The following is a 16,436-nucleotide window of genomic DNA, read 5'->3' on the forward strand; positions in this document are numbered from 1 at the left end:
TCAGAGAAATAATATATTTCTGAGAGTAAAATTAGATTTTATGGAATAATTTATTTCAGAATCAAGAACATTGATATCGGAGTCGGAAATTCTCAGGGAAAAGTTAGGAAGGCAATAAATATTTTCCATATCCAAAAGACTATGAGTTTGGTGATATGGTAAAAAAACATATCAAATCTGTAATTATATTTTAGAGATATTACAAAAAATTAAGTTGTCGTATATAACCAAATTCCATATTAATTGAAATTTTACAATTATAAATAAATGTGATACATATGGATGGATGACGGACCCGAATAACCAAAAGACTCACTTAAGCCCGTGTGAATATGCGGTAAATTCAGAATATTACGTGATTATGCACGAATTTAATTTGTCATATATAACAAAATTCCATATCCATTCTTATTAAGGGTATGGTCTGGTCGTAAAAAAAATATCAGAGCCAAACTTTACTTGGTTCTACAGTATATTAGATTTCTTACACACCAAGATTATTAAGTACATTGTATGGTAATTGATAAAAATTAGACTGGGTTAAGTGTACACCAAGTAAAAGTGGGTTTGTTCAACCGAAAAGATCCACGTTAATCTGTTTAAGATATGTTATCATTTTGACACAATATCACTATATTTTCTCTCGAAAACTTGTTAAGCAATCGCTGACTTCCACGTTTCCAATGTCACTTTGCTTTGACGTAAGAAAACCTACAAAAATCGTTCACAAGATCATTTGAGCAATAGTTGAGAAGATTAAACCAAATGGTATGATTATATTTCTATGGAACGAACAAGGGACGTTCAGTTTGCTGCCCCTTCGACTGTATCCCATGTTCACGTTTCGCAGTGTAATATTGGCCAGAAAAAGAACTGCAACGTTAAATGAAAAATAGTGTCAAATGTTTCCAATTTAGTTGGTCTATGATATCTCCTAACAGAAGATGTCAACTTGTGTGTTTCATCCATGTACCGGCACGACAGGAGTTTAGATCATTCCGAAAAGGCAAGAAATAGTTGAAGAAGAAGAAGATAGGGGGCACATTCTTTTTCATTTCAGGACTTCAAAATTCTGAAAGTATGTCCATTGCCCTATTGTCATTGAGGGTAACTGTGCTGTGATATTTTCTGAGCTCCTGACGTTAATAGCTCACTCATTTCAGACACTGTTCGTCCTCCAAACTCCAAGCGAATGTTTTTTGTTACCTTGGCCATTGCATTGAACCATTTCTTATATTCCTTAAAAGATCAGTTGAGCTTCTTATGTTTTTTTAACTCATTAGTCCTATTCGAGTTAATTTAATCCTCAGAGCTCGGGTGTGAAATAGATTTCCGATTCGACCAACGAAAATAATTGTTTTATGCTCAAATTATTATTTTTCACCGGCAAAATTATCATTTTTGGTTAGTATTAAGATAAATTGTGTAATATATGTTTATTAGAGTGAAAAATATTAATTTTATGTCAAAAATATATGGTATAATATAAGTTAATTTCATTAAAAATATTACTTTTTATATCAAAATTATTATTTTTCATTGCAGATATGATTAGATTAACTAGTCTCACGGATATAGATCCGTGCTCGAGACCTGCTCATATGAATTGATTCCATGTGATTGAAATAAAAAGACGTATATATCCCAAAAAAGGTTCATTTTTTTATATACATTATTAAAAATGGAGATTCACAAGTAACTCCCCCATATATTTTTGGGAATGTTCAGGCATTTCAGATTATTTATTTACTAACAAGCACATGTGTATGCGTAACGATATCATTTTAACGAACTTTTTACATGTATTTTTTGGCTGAGATAACCTCAATTATATAAGAATATGGCATACCTGCAAGTCTTTTAATTTGATCAAGATCTAGTTTTGTTCATAATATTTTCAAATCAAAAAACTATATCAATCTCACTTATTATCGCAATGAATTAGTGTGACGGGGAGACTTTTCTACCGCGGCAAATCCACACTTGGGGTGGCCCGTAGATCGAACTCATATCTGTCTCTTATATTTTGACTCACTTCAATAATTTTAAGGTCAATCTTTAATCCTGTCCCTGCGATATTGTTCTCCCGAAAACATGTATAGATGTTCTGATTGAAAAGAGCCCAAACTATATGAATGTGACAAATAACAAGAACTGAAGTTCTAATTATATTGAAGGTTGAATAATATCAGCTAATTGCGTAGAATTGATTGTGTGATACACATTGTCTCACATCTTAAAAATTAAAGATTTAAAATAAGTTTATAATGGACTTACAATGGAATTCTATAGCAATTTGAGTTAATCATTTTTGTAAAGCGAGGATGAATACGAAATAGTTGCTATGGGGGCCATTGTGCAGTTGCGCAGGAGCGAACTCGGGTTCGAGGCGTGACAGATTGAGTACGTTTCAGACGTTTTTGTATTATTCTTTTATTGGTTTCATTAATAATAGAGACAAACAAAATATTGTCTCGATGTATTTTTAGAAATCTTAAAGTACGCTTATTTTTTTTTTTTTGACAAAAACTTGTGTGAGACGGTCTCACGGGTCGTATTTTGTGAGACATGCTCTTTTTTTCAGCCCCTATATTTCTTTTTCTTTTTTCTAGATAAAATTAATTTTTTGTAAAAAAATCTAAAAAACTTATTAAGAATAGAAAGATTTAAATTTTATTTTAATTTTTTTAAGGAAAGTATACATAAACACATATATATACACACACATGTATATAAATTTATTCTATTTTATTAAGGGTGATGACATGATAGTAACCACTTAGGAAGGATACCAACTTTTTTTTCCAACTTTACCCTTATATTATACTAATATTATACTTTTGTTTTTTGCTTATTTAAAAAAAAATTCAACACACACTTTTATTTTTATTTTTTTTATTTCAACAATTCAAATATCAATTTAGTTCATCCATAATTTGTCAAATTTCACTTTAGTCTATTGATAATGATAAAAAAGACTATACACACACGCATCGCGTGTGCAGAGTAACTAGTATAAATAATAGACTGTACATGCACTCAAAGTGTGCACACGTGGACAGTGATACAATAACTACTTTTAAGTGGAGAAAGGTAAAAATTTTACTCTTAACGTATTTTACGAAACTAATTATCAGGAACGACTTTTGAGCTTTTAAAGTTTTTGTATCCCTTTTAGGAGATAATTTTTTTGTTATGAAAGTGTTAATTGATTGACTTTACTGTGAAAAAAAATGTCAGATTAATTTCCCCTATATATTGCTTCCCCTTAATTAATACGTGAAGAATCCATTTAATCTAATAATGTTGGAATATGTAGAAAATTACTCTCGATCATAAAACAATTCTTATAACTGCAAACATATAAAAAATTCAAAAAATTAGTTGACCTTTATTTTTTTTTAAAAAAATCCCTGACCCGACTTACCTATATTCACTATAAAAGTTGTTGCTCAACCCAATTTTAATTTATCAATGTAGATCCTTTTTTTTTCTTGAATCTCACGTGTCCAAATCAATTTCAGACCCTTAAACTAGAGGAGAGGAAATCTCACTGATTTTCATTCCAAACTCTAGTAATATGTCAATGTCACGATAAAAAATAAAAATTATATATAAAAAGAATATCCAATCCAATATATAATTTATTAATAAAAACATATAATGAAGATATCAAAGAAAATATCGTGCCAAATATATATTGAATAGCTTTTTGTCTAAGTTCATGCACTCAAATTAGCAACCAATTTTTCACTAAAATTTTTGTCCCATGCAAATAGCCGTTTTCCGTTAAATGCTAACCATTTCTTGATTTCCGCCGATATATTGCGTATTCCATATTTCATTTTCCTTTCTCTTTTCTTTTTCTGTTAAGAAAAAATAAAGAAACCACTACCGTTTCATATATACTAACACTGAAGTAAAAACACAAGCTTTTTACCTCCAAATCACCTATAAATATGCAACGACTCCCAAATTAAATCAAAACCTCCCCACCTCTCTCAAACCCCACGTACTAAAACTCTCTTAAAAAATGTATTTTATTACGAACTCTATTGCCGACGCTATTTTTCTTGCACTTTTCTTGATTTTATGCCACAAATCGTTCGCCACTCCAAACATGTTAAATGTCATGGATTTAGGTGCAAAGCCAGATGGAAAGACCGACTCCACTGCCGCATTTTCAACGGCATGGTCCTCGGCCTGCGGCGACATAAATCCCTCCACCATTTATGTGCCAAAAGGGAGGTTCTTGCTCAAGAACTTACACTTTAGTGGTCCTTGTAGCAGCAATAAGACGATCACCATTCAAGTCGACGGCACCCTTGTCGCCCCCCTCGACTACAACGTCATTGGGAACGTCGGAAACTGGCTAATTTTCGAGGGTGTCGATGGCGTCTCTATTCGAGGTGGCACCCTCGATGGCCAAGGTGCCGGCTTGTGGGCTTGTAAGATGCATGGCAGCAACTGCCCTAGTGGTGCGACGGTAAGTGTTTTTTTTTTTTTTTTTTTTTTGTATAGTAGCATTTTTAGTTCAATTTTTCTCAAGGAAAATAATTAAGTTCCATAAAAAAAATCGATCAAAACACATGAGTGATTAACATTTTTTTTCCTCAAGATACTGATTTCCCTTGATTATGCTTTTTAGAATATATTTTTTTATATCTAAAAATATATGTTTGGATAGATTGATATTGTGGTGCAAACAAGCTAAGCTAGAATTAAAGCTTGGAAGTTTCAAAAGCAACGGTTTTGATTTCTTGGTCATGTGGGATGTTTAGTGGTCATTTTTGTAGGAGATTAACTACTTTTAGGTTAGTGAGAAAGTGTATGGTCACGGTTATTTAGAAGACAATAATTACACATTAAATTTATTTTAAATTTTAATAAATTACATAACGTGTCTAATTTCTCCAAATGATTAAATGCACCTGTCCACTAATATTCTTTTTGTTTTATTACATGTATCTTGAATGATAAGTCAACATTGCCAAATATAAACTTATAAATAAATTTACCTAAGTCCCGAATTAAATATTTTCATACTCAAATCATATTTTCATATTAAATGCATCTGTCCACGAATATTCTAATATTTATGGTCGTCCGATACTTAGACAATTTGTTTAGACTTTACATTCAATAAAAATTAGTTTGTACTTGGACTAAGTGTGCGAATTTGTAAAGTTTTCCTTTTCTCTTGCAGTCTTTGGGAATATCGAATTCAAAAAACGTAGAAATTATTGGGCTGAGTTCCCTAAATAGCCAAATGTTTCATATCGTGATCAATGGATGTCAAAACGTGAAGTTGGAGGGAGTCGACATTTCAGCTTCGGGAAACAGCCCTAACACCGATGGGGTTCACGTTCAATTATCCACCGATGTCGCCATTTTGAACTCTAAAATCAGTACGGGAGACGATTGCGTCTCCATCGGGCCTGGAGCCATGAATTTGCTGATCGAAAATGTCGATTGCGGCCCCGGACACGGCATCAGGTATTTGCATAAATTTCTCTTGATGCAGCACAGCTTGGGTATTGTGATGACTGAATGTTACTTTTGAATGCAGCATTGGAAGCTTAGGCAAGGATTTTGATGAAGCTGGAGTGTATAATGTGACAGTTAGAACGGTTAGATTTAAAGATGCACAAAATGGGCTGAGGATTAAGACATGGGGAAGACCAAGCAAAGGGTTTGTTAATAATGTTGTGTTCCAGCATGCAATAATGAACAATGTGCAAAACCCTATCGTGATCGACCAAAATTATTGCCCCGGCAACAAAAATTGTCCTGGACAGGTACATAGACGAGACGAGACGAGACTCAATTATAACAAACTCGATTTAATTTGTTTTCCCGTTGGATGACTTGGCCATATATATTTTTATCATGTAGGTGTCGGGTGTGAAAATCAGTGATGTTACTTATCAGGATATTCATGGGACATCAGCAACTGAAGTAGCTGTGAAATTTGATTGCAGCAAGACTAAACCCTGCGACCAAATCAAATTGGAAAACGTTACCCTAAGTTACCAAAATCATGCGCCAAAGGCTTTGTGTTCTAATGCGGCAGGGACAACCACGGGTCGAGTCGAGCCGACAAGTTGTTTGGTCTAAGGACGAACCCACGAGCGATCGATTTTATTTGATCATGTGGCTGGCGGCTATCTTTCTATCTATCTATCTATATATATATATATATATATATATATATATATTATATATATATATATATAGATTGGCAATTGCCGCCCTCAAATGAAATTATATGTAAATTTTCGTGTGATTCAATTTTAATATACGATTTCTAGTTTTGCCTCTTTTTCAATCGATGTTTCGATTTTGAACTTCCTTATATAGTTCAATTCTTAATATAATTATATAAATAAGAATTTGTACTCCAATAATTGAATATGTCCCATATTAGTTGGAAGGAACAACTGACACATGCTAATATATAATACATGCAAAACTAAAATTGATATTATCTTAAATAACGTAGGAACTTGCATATATCTCATGTGTATATTTCAGTGTGTTAAAAAGTGTGAAAAAGCATGAAAAAAGTGATCGATATAAATTTTGGTTGATCATATTAAACGTGAAAAAGAGCAGAAAAATGCGAGGAAAAAAAACATAATGTTTTTAGATAAAATTTTAAACTATTTTTTTTTAAATTTTAATTTAACTTTTAAACTTTATTTTAAATAATAAATATTTAATACTATAAAATTTTTTAAAAAAACTCGAATAAAATTTGTCTCTAACCCTTCCTTACTTTACAACTTAAAAAAATACTCGACATAACAAGGCATTCTTGATTTTGGAACTTATGTTTTTAATGCCAAGAACTTTTGGTTGAAGGATGGTGATATGAATACCCGTTTCTTCCACGCTACTGCCTCATCGAGACGGAACACGAATAAAATTACCAGGCTGAAGTCTGAGGATGGACAGTGGTGCTATGAGCAAACAGATATCTGTCATATTGCCCAACAATATTTTGCTACACTTTTTAAGGTAGATGGAAGTGCCCTTGAGCCAGTACCTGATTGTGTGACAAGAAGCATTTCGACTGATGATAATGACTATCTTATCAGCCCGTTCACAAAAGAGGAATTTACGAAGGCTGTACGTGATATGCATCCTGATAAATCTCCGGGTCCGGATGGTTTTAACCCAGGGTTCTATCAACTTTCTGGAATTTAGTAGGTACCGATGTTTTTAATTCATGTGTCGAATGGCTACGATATTGTGGTTTTCCATCTGGTTTAAATGAAACTAATGTGATTCTGATTCCTAAAGTCGATAGCCCACATACTATGAAAGACATGCGACCAATCTCTTTATGCAATGTGATTTATCGTATCCTTGCAAAGGTCTTGGCTAATAGGTTGAAGAAGATCCTGCCCCAAATTATATCACTTGAGCAATCAGCTTTTGTGGCAGGACGTTCTGTTCTGGATAATGCACTCGTGGCTTTTGAAGCCATCCACTACATGAAAAGGAAGAATCACGGAAAAAAAAGTGAAGTAGCTCTTAAGATTGATATAAGTAAGGCTTATGATAGAGTAAACTGGGACCTTCTGGAGAAACTCTTACTCAAGATGGGTTTTCATAGACAGTGGGTTAAGTGGATTATGCTATGTGTATCTTCGGTTAGTTACAACATTATTGTAAATGATGCTGTTGTTGGGCCGATAACTCCGGGGAGAGGACTGCGCCAGGGAGATCCACTATCTCCGTATTTGTTTATCTTATGCTCTGAAGGTCTAACGACGCTGATTCGCCATGCTGTGAGGAATGGATCAATACATGGGGTTTAAATCTGTAGAGGTGCCCCTATTATCTCTCATTTGTTGTTCGCAGATGACAGTATTGTATTTTGTAAGGCTACAACTGATGAATGTCGTGTGGTGAAAAGTTTACTATATGATTATGAGAAGGCGGCAGGTCTAGCTGTGAATTTTTCCAAATCCGGAATTCTTATGAGCAATAATAATGTATCGATGAGGCTCTGGGATCAAATCTCAAATATTTTTGAGGTGTGGCAACCACTTAACACTGGGCGGTATTTAGGCCTACCGAGTTTGATTGGTAGAAACAAGCGTGCCATATTTAATTATCTTCGCGGTCGAATGTGGAAGAAAGTCCAAGGGTGGAGTGGGAAAGCTATCTCAAAAGCGGGAAAAAAAATTCTTATTAAGGCCGCGGCGCAAGCAATACCAGTTTACTGCATGAGTGTGTTTCTACTCCCAATCTCTATTGGAGAAGAGCTACAAAGAATGTTGAATTCCTTCTTGTGGGGGTCCAAGAAAGCAGGGGAGAAAAGTTTGAATTGGATGAAATGGGATATGCTATGCGAGCGGAAGGAAGATGGAGGATTGGGTTTCCGGAATTTCTTTAATTTCAACATGGCGATGCTCGGGAAGCAAGGTTGGAAACTACTTTCCAACCCAGACGCATTAGTTTGCAAGTTACTCAAAGCTAAATATTATCCACATGGGGATTTTCTAAATGCCCGATTGGGGCATAACCCAAGTTTCACTTGGCGTAGCGTCTGGAGTTCCCAAATATTGCTAAACAAAGGAGTTCGATGGAAGATTGGGGATGGCCGTTCAATACAAGTATGGAAGGACCCTTGGATACGGAGTTCTGAAAACTTTCAAATTCGATCACTGCCAAGGGAGGGATTTCAGGACTTGCGGGTTAATGAGTTGATGATTTCGGGTTGTGCACTTTTGGATAATGAGCTACTTGAAGAAATGTTCAGTGAGCAAGATGTTGGTGCCATCAAAAGTATACCATTAATTGAAAGCTCTGGTCCTGATTCTCGTATTTGGCATTTTACAAAGAACGGGTTGTATTCGGTAAAATCTGGATACCGTGTGGCGATGGATTGTGAAGATGGTAGGCACTGCCCAATAAGAAAAAACTGGCCAATGTCTATGGTGTCTTCGGGTGCCCCCGAAAATCAGGAGTTTTTTATGGAGGTTGGGACGTGATTGCTTGCCTACAAGATATAACCTTGGAAGAAGGGGTGTCCTCGTCTCTCAGAATTGCGTCCTCTGTGGATCGGGAATTGAAATACTTGGCATTCCTTAGTCAGCTGCCCTTTTGCTGAAAATTGTTGGAATAAAGCTGGATTACATGGAGTGATTTACTCCACTGTTTCAGAATCTGAATCTGTAGGGGAATGGCTTTTTAAAATGTTGGATAAGCTACAAGAACCGATCATTGCTACGTTTGCTATGGTTACATGGGCCATTTGGAAGCAAAGGAACAATAAGTCGTGGAATTCTTGTAACCTTCCTGCCTCGGATACAGTGTATACAGCCATGAATGATCTATATGAGTGGATAGCAGTGAAGTATCGAAGGAAACATGATGATGGGAAATTTCCTAACAGAACTGAATATGTGTTGTGGCATCCACCTCCTGAGTCGTTTGTCAAATGCAATATCGATGCGGCTTTTCCGAATAGTGCAGATGTTACGGGATTGGGAATGGTCCTGTGGGATGACTATGGTGGTTTTATTGGGTGTCGATCATCTGTCTACTATGGGAAATTGCTTGTAAAATAAGGGGAGGCTATGGGGCTGGTGGAAGCTATTAGTTGGGTGCGTACTATGGGCTATCAGAAGATGGTATTTGAATTAGACTCGAAAAGCGTGGTTGACGTAGTTGGACGCACAGGAGAAGACCTGTCTGAATTTGCTTCTATTATTGCTCGTTGTAAGCTGCTTATGATGGACAAGCCTGATCACACAGTGCGGTTTGTGCGACGAATAGCGAATGAGTTATCTCATACTTTAGCTAAGAATGCAGTGTATTATGCTAATCCTTGTCTTTAGGATGAGGCACCAAACTTTGTGGATGTCATTCACACCCCTGATATATACTCGTTCTGATCATATTTCTATAATAGATTGAGTATGTTTCTCTCAAAAAAAAAACTTGAAATTGCATGCATTTATTCTTAAAATTAACGTGTTTATGTGCTATTTAATCTATCCGATGTATGATTAGATTTATAAAATAAAACTAAAAACACATGTTAAAACATTTTTCTCACGTCTCTTCTAGCAGACTTACAAATGATAACAACATTGTTTATTTCTTTTAGTAGGACATCCAATATTGACCGTTGACAACAATGATATATACAAAAACTAAACTCGTTTTTCAAATATTTCTGTAAAATCTAAATGTAATATAATAAATATTTTAGTCACCTTGGGATATTGACAAGGCATGATAAAATTAGACAAAAATTTGTGTGAGACGGTTTCACGGTTCGTATTTTGTGAGATTGATCTCTTATTTGGGTCATCCATGAGAAAGTATTATTTTTTATGCTAAGAGTATTATTTTTTATTGTGAATATCGGTAGGGTTGACTCGTTTCACAGATAAAGATTCGTGAGAGCGTCTCATGAGATACTTTACTCATAAAATTATGCATATGATATTATTAACAGTAATAAATTTTGAGTTATTATTTTATAATAATAATAATAATAATAATTTGTTTATATAAAGTAGGGAAAAATATAATATGCAAAGGTTGTTTCACGAATATCCAGAGATTTTATGTTCCATGAGGTGTTGGCATTCATCATTTGTTTGGTAATTTATTTGGATTCTGTACCAAATGAACGGTGGAAATCCGCTGAGAGATTATAGAATTTCCCACAAAGTTCCGAACATATCCGATAAAGTAGATAAAAACTAAAAATAATTCAAGGAGAAAAAGTTACGAATATAGAAACAAAATTGGGACATGTGATCTAACGACACTGACATCCAAAAAAAAAGTTGCGCTTTAAAGTCAGGAAAATTGCAGCAACAGTTGTTGATTGTGTCCATCATGTAGGTAATTTCTCTGATTTTTTATGTGGTTCTCCATGGATTGAAAAAAGATTCGATCTTTAATCTTGATGGTGGCTCTTGGAAACAGTTCTCTAAAATTCAGATTTTGGGTTGAAATTGATACAATTCGAGCTCCACATCTTGTGCAACTTAATTATTTTTGGAAGTGGTTCGAGTGATTTCATCCACTTCAGATTGGGATTTTATGTATTCAAGTTTGTAGATGAGTTCTTGTGAGGTTTGGCAGGAGTATCGAGGTTGAAGTTTTTAGCTTTATATCACTATCAAGATTCCCAGGTACTTTGTTCTTTTGTCTGATTTTTCTATCTGGGGTGGGTTTTTGTTATTATCTTTTGAAATATGTGAAATTTATGTTTGATCATGGAGAAATGGTTATAGTGAGTGAAACAGTTTGAACATTCATTACAGGAAATTTTCTTGCCTGTTATCTCGGAAATTTCGAGAGATATGGAGCCTATTATGGAGAAACAAAGGAGTTTTCGTGGTATAGTGGTGGAGAAACAGAAGAGCTTTAAAGGGTTAATGGAGAAGCAGAAAAGCTTTAGGCTAGCAATGGAGAGGCAGCTGAGTTTTGGTGTTGAGAGGAAAAAGAACAAGGATTCACCGGGGAAGCGAGGGGATTCCCCTCTTCATCTTGCTGCCCGGGCGGGTAACTTAGGGAAAGTGAGAGAAATAATTCAGAAATTTGATAATATTAATAACGGTGTGAGAGATTTGCTGTCGAATCAGAACCAAGAAGGCGAGACTCCTTTATATGTTTCGGCAGAAAATGGGAATGTCTCAGTTGTTGGGGAGTTCTTGAGTTATTCGGATGTTGAGGTTGCCTCGATTGCGGCTAACAATGGCTATGATCCCTTCCATGTGGCTGCCAAGCAGGGTCATCTTGGTAAGTCTTCAACCGAGTTCTTCGTTACTCGATTTTAACAAGAATTCGTTCATTTTGGAGGGCTTTTAGCTTTGGATGAGTCATTGTTAATGATTGTGATTTCTTAATGCTTTTGGTGGTTTTTGGCTTTTCTTTACTAATGGGTTTTCTTGGTGTATCATGTACATGTGATTCCTAAATGTTTTAGGTTTGGGCTCAATTCAGTTAAATGAATTGCACTAGTTTTTCCGTCTAAATTTATAATAAGGCATCATGTAAAAGTTATAGATGAGTTTAACTCGTAGGGACTTCCCTCACACCCTTTCCCACCTAACAGGAACAATTAGTTGCATTTGAATAACTGAATTTGAAGCGAGGGATTTCAAATTCATATTAACAAAATCCATTGGTTTGTTTGGATAAATTCATTTGACAAATGATTTTAAACCTAAAATAGTTATTTTTAAGCCACCAATATGGAGTGCTTAGAAACCCTCCTCTCAAATAGTTCATCAAATCCAAATCATTCAATTCAAACATGACTTTAGTGTTCAAGTATGATTTTTACCCGTATCTGTGGAGAACATTGTTCAAGGTGATAAACATGAAAGGTATTCTAAATTGTCGAGTTGACTCTTCATGCTTGATGGGCTTATAAAATGGAAATAAGATTCACGAATTAAAAGATTAATTACATATGAATTTTGTTTTTCCAATCTTGGTGGAGTGTTACAAGTGTTTGATTCCTTGGCCTTTCTTATATGTCAGATGAACTAGTAGTTGACTCTGTCTACAATGAATTTGCACAAGTATATTAGAATAAAATTCGCGACTGAACCCAATAAGAAAAAAAAACTGTCCAAGAGATTTCATGTGCTCGTATTCATCAGTATTTGCTAAAATTACAGATGTGCTGAAGGAACTGCTTCGTTTTTTCCCCAGCCTAATCATGACCACAGATGTTACCAATTCTACTGCCTTACACACAGCAGCTGCTCAGGGACATGTTCACGTGGTAAACCTCCTTCTGGACATTGATTCCAACCTAGCGAAGATTGCTCGCAATAATGGGAAGACTGTGCTTCACACAGCAGCGAGGATGGGCCACTTGGAAGTAGTAAAATCCCTTTTGAAAAAAGATCCCACTATTGGTTTCAGAACCGACAGAAAAGGTCAAACGGCATTGCATATGGCCGTTAAGGGGCAGAATGTAGATATTGTTATGGAGCTTATAAAGCCGGACCCAACTGTGTTGAAGTTGGAAGATAACAAGGGCAACACTGCCCTCCATATTGCAACAAGAAAATGCCGTATTCAGGTTTGTTCGAAAAATCTTGCTGTGGTATTGTTTACATTCTCACAGTGGCTAAGACAGAGGGGCCATCCCCACTGTCCCTTGCTTATCAATGTTTTTCAGAACTCATGTATATTATGCTTCCCCTAAAATTTAGTCATTCTAACTTTGCCTCCCCTGATCAAGAAACCAACTCCGTTGCTTACATACTCCCTGACTTTTATTAATGTATTTTTGTTTCGAAACTTGATGTGGATATTGTTTCCTTACCTTGCAGATAGTACGGTGTTTAATAGTCAATGAGGGTATTGACTTAAATGCAACTAATAGTTCTGGAGAGACGCCTCTGGATATTGCCAGCAAGTTTGAAACTCCCGAACTAGTTACCGTCTTAAAGGAAGCAGGAGCTATGCATTCTAAAGATTATGGGAAACCACAAAGTGCGGCAAAGCAACTCAAGCAGACCGTCAGTGACATAAAACACGATGTTCAGTCCCAACTCCAACAGAGTCGCCAGACAGGATCCAGGGTACGAAAAATTGCGAAGAAAGTAAAGAAGCTTCACCTCGAGGGTCTCAATAATGCCATAAATTCCGCAACTGTCGTGGCTGTCCTTATTGCTACCGTTGCTTTTGCCGCAATTTTCACAGTGCCTGGCCAATATGTCGAGCAGAAAACCAAAGGATTCTCACTGGGGGAGGCCAATGTAGCAAACAAAGCAGCTTTCGTAATCTTCTTTCTATTCGACAGTTTTGCCTTGTTCATCTCCCTAGCTGTCGTCCTGGTTCAAACATCTGTGGTTGTGATCGTGCACCAGGCAAAGAAACAGCTCATGTTCGTTATAAACAAGCTTATGTGGTTAGCTTGTCTCTTTATTTCCATTGCTTTTATATCACTTGCATATATTGTGGTTGGAGCTCACGAGAAATGGCTTGCTATATATGCTACCGTGCTTGGTTCTATAATAATGATGACTACAATTGGCTCGATGTGCTATTGTGTCGTTCAGCACAGGTTGGAAGACTCCAGAATGAGAAGCATAAGGAGAGGTAAGACGCTCTCACGTTCTTTTTCAATGTCTAATATGGTGTCGGATCCAGAGACATACAGTGAGAGATACAAGAGGATGTATGCTGTTTAAAACATGTTACATGTGCATCGTGAACCCTTCGCTCTGGAAAAAATCGCCCTGGAAGCTCGTATTGAATGGTGGTTTCGATAGTTTTCGGGGTTGAATAAACGGGCAGGGCAGTTTTCATTATGGTGTTGCAACTTTCATATTTATGTATAGGATTCTACAAGCAGGGTAAGAGAGATTACAGTCTGTGATCTGTCGGAAAGCATAGGTTGCAAGAGAGTGCATGGCTATGAGTAAGATTTGTGATATTTGAAATATGTGCGAAATATCATGTATTATTGATCTACATCTACGTAATTATAATTTTACTAATTTTCTTGAACATCTTGTAGGGAATATTATTTGTATTTTCGGTTTATGATTGATTTTCTTTATATATTAGCATGAATACTGAGATTATGTCGGGACGTAAATTTCAAAATTGACACGGTATATAAAAAGAGATGTTACATAATAATTATATAAAAAAACTAAAATACTTCAAATATTGATAATAAAAAAAAGGGGGAAAAATAAAATACAAAAACTAATCTGAGACGATCTCACGGGTCAATTTTATAAGACATATATTATATTTGAGTTGTGCATAACAAAATATTATTTTTTATTATGAGTATAAACATGATTGACTTGTTTCGGAATAAAAATATTTAAAATCATCTCAAAAAAAACTTATTCAAAATAAAATGTGTACGGAATTAGTTTAGAGTTAAGTGAATTGAGGTTAAAGAGTATGAATGATGTGAAAATGGTGTAAAAACTAAAACACATTACTAAATGCATTATTCAATTTCTAATCGAACTGACCAAGCTGTGGATAAAAGGTCTATTTTAATTTATATATATATAATATTGTTTTCTTATATATAAAATTAATTTATATATATATATATATAATATTGTTTTCTTTTTAAGAAAAAAACATGATAATTATCTGATCTTATTATATATTCTATTAAAAAAATTCTATCATTTTTAGCAAATTATCTCGAAAATTACGAAGGGTCATTTCCAAAATTATCTCGTAAACTTTTATTTTCAACTCCAAATTTACACTAAAAATGAGATATTGCATTCACTTCCACTATGTTTCGTATATTTGACTTTCATCTCTTTTAAAATATTATAATTTTTACACTTGATAAAAGAGATAATTGTCAAATACATATACGAGTGGTAAACATAAATTGGCAAAAACTTGTCTGAGACGATCTCACGGGTATTATTTTATGAGACAGAGATCTTTTATTTGAGTCATCCATAAAAAAATATTACTTTTTATGCTAAGAGTATTACTTTTCATTGTGAATATCGGTAGGATTGACCCGTCTCACAGATAAAGATTTGTGAGACCGTCTCACAAGAGACCTACTTACATAAATCACCCTAACAAAAATATCGACCTTAAACTTGATTTTTTTGAAAGGAGAAAAAAAACAAGTAGGATAATTTCAAAACTCGAATATATTTATTTCTTTAATTATTGATGTTTATAATGAACATAAATTTTTAACAAATTTAAGTTTTGGAACTCGAAATGTAAAAATTTACAATAACTGAAATTCAAGAATGAAAGTAGAAAGTAAATATTTAATAAATAATTAATATAAATAATTTATTAGCAAAGAGAAAACTCAATTATGCTACAAAATTCTAAATTTCATAGTAGACTATATTTTTCCCTACAAAATTATATGAGAATTTTCTCTCTTTAACATAAAATTTTAAATTTAAAAAAAAAACAAAAAAAACAAAAACAAAAACCAGAGAGATGTATTAAGTTAAAATAAATATTTTCAATGACGATTGGAATTACATCAATTTTTTTAGTGAAATGTGTGTTTTTACTGATTTTAAAATGTAATCAAGTACAAAATAATATATAGCAGTTGAAGTAGCGTTTTCTACCATCGAAAAAGTCGTATTTATCTTTTGTTAGGTAACCACTCGAACTAATTTTAAATTAAGAAGTTGAATAAATAATTGCTATATATACGTAGCATATATACGTAGCATGCCATCGACCAAAATAGCCGGAAAAAATAAATTAGTATATTAAAATCAAACTTTGAAACTCAAAATTGAACAAGCCGATTGAAAAAAAAAAGTTTATTTTGCGTTGATTTTATCTCCAGGAGTAGCTTTCTCGTAACAACTTAATCTTGGGTGTGCTCAGCCTTGATGAGGCTGGTAAACAAATATACATATGGAATATAACTAAAGGAAGCAGAGTGAAGAAAAGGCATT

The 16,436-nt window shown here is 34.4% G+C and overlaps 2 protein-coding genes across 4 annotated transcripts; both read left to right on the top strand.

The window, feature by feature from the left end:
* The first annotated feature begins 4,006 nt into the window (after positions 1 to 4,006).
* LOC142541392 (polygalacturonase-like) lies at positions 4,007 to 6,318 on the top strand. Its single transcript, XM_075647927.1, has 5 exons — positions 4,007 to 4,486; positions 5,207 to 5,496; positions 5,570 to 5,798; positions 5,896 to 6,153; positions 6,238 to 6,318. Exons 1-4 carry the CDS (start codon positions 4,034 to 4,036, stop codon positions 6,115 to 6,117), a joined length of 1,194 nt encoding a protein of 397 aa, XP_075504042.1. The 5' UTR covers positions 4,007 to 4,033; the 3' UTR covers positions 6,118 to 6,153; positions 6,238 to 6,318.
* A 4,390-nt stretch (positions 6,319 to 10,708) lies between these two features.
* LOC142542269 (uncharacterized) lies at positions 10,709 to 14,513 on the top strand. 3 transcript variants are annotated; one of them, XM_075648817.1, is made up of 5 exons: positions 10,709 to 10,875; positions 10,960 to 11,168; positions 11,301 to 11,778; positions 12,666 to 13,075; positions 13,329 to 14,513. In XM_075648817.1, exons 3-5 carry the CDS (start codon positions 11,340 to 11,342, stop codon positions 14,190 to 14,192), a joined length of 1,713 nt encoding a protein of 570 aa, XP_075504932.1. In that variant the 5' UTR covers positions 10,709 to 10,875; positions 10,960 to 11,168; positions 11,301 to 11,339; the 3' UTR covers positions 14,193 to 14,513. The 3 variants fall into 3 exon arrangements, with proteins under 3 accessions (XP_075504932.1, XP_075504933.1, XP_075504931.1); XM_075648818.1 differs by having other exon boundaries at positions 10,709 to 10,871; XM_075648816.1 differs by having other exon boundaries at positions 10,709 to 11,168.
* Positions 14,514 to 16,436: the final 1,923 nt, after the last annotated feature.

This window comes from Primulina tabacum, chromosome 4, assembly GCF_025594145.1.
Source record: "Primulina tabacum isolate GXHZ01 chromosome 4, ASM2559414v2, whole genome shotgun sequence".
NCBI lineage: Eukaryota > Viridiplantae > Streptophyta > Magnoliopsida > Lamiales > Gesneriaceae > Primulina > Primulina tabacum.

Coding starts and splice junctions, on each gene's coding strand:
- LOC142542269 (XM_075648816.1), top strand. CDS start 11,340: ATGGAGCCTATTATGGAGAAACAAAGGAGTTTTCGTGGTATAGTGGTG. Junction 11,779..12,665: donor TGCCAAGCAGGGTCATCTTG/GTAAGTCTTCAA, acceptor CTAAAATTACAG/ATGTGCTGAAGGAACTGCTT. Junction 13,076..13,328: donor CAAGAAAATGCCGTATTCAG/GTTTGTTCGAAA, acceptor CTTACCTTGCAG/ATAGTACGGTGTTTAATAGT.
- LOC142541392 (XM_075647927.1), top strand. CDS start 4,034: ATGTATTTTATTACGAACTCTATTGCCGACGCTATTTTTCTTGCACTT. Junction 5,497..5,569: donor GGCCCCGGACACGGCATCAG/GTATTTGCATAA, acceptor TTTTGAATGCAG/CATTGGAAGCTTAGGCAAGG. Junction 5,799..5,895: donor ACAAAAATTGTCCTGGACAG/GTACATAGACGA, acceptor TTTATCATGTAG/GTGTCGGGTGTGAAAATCAG.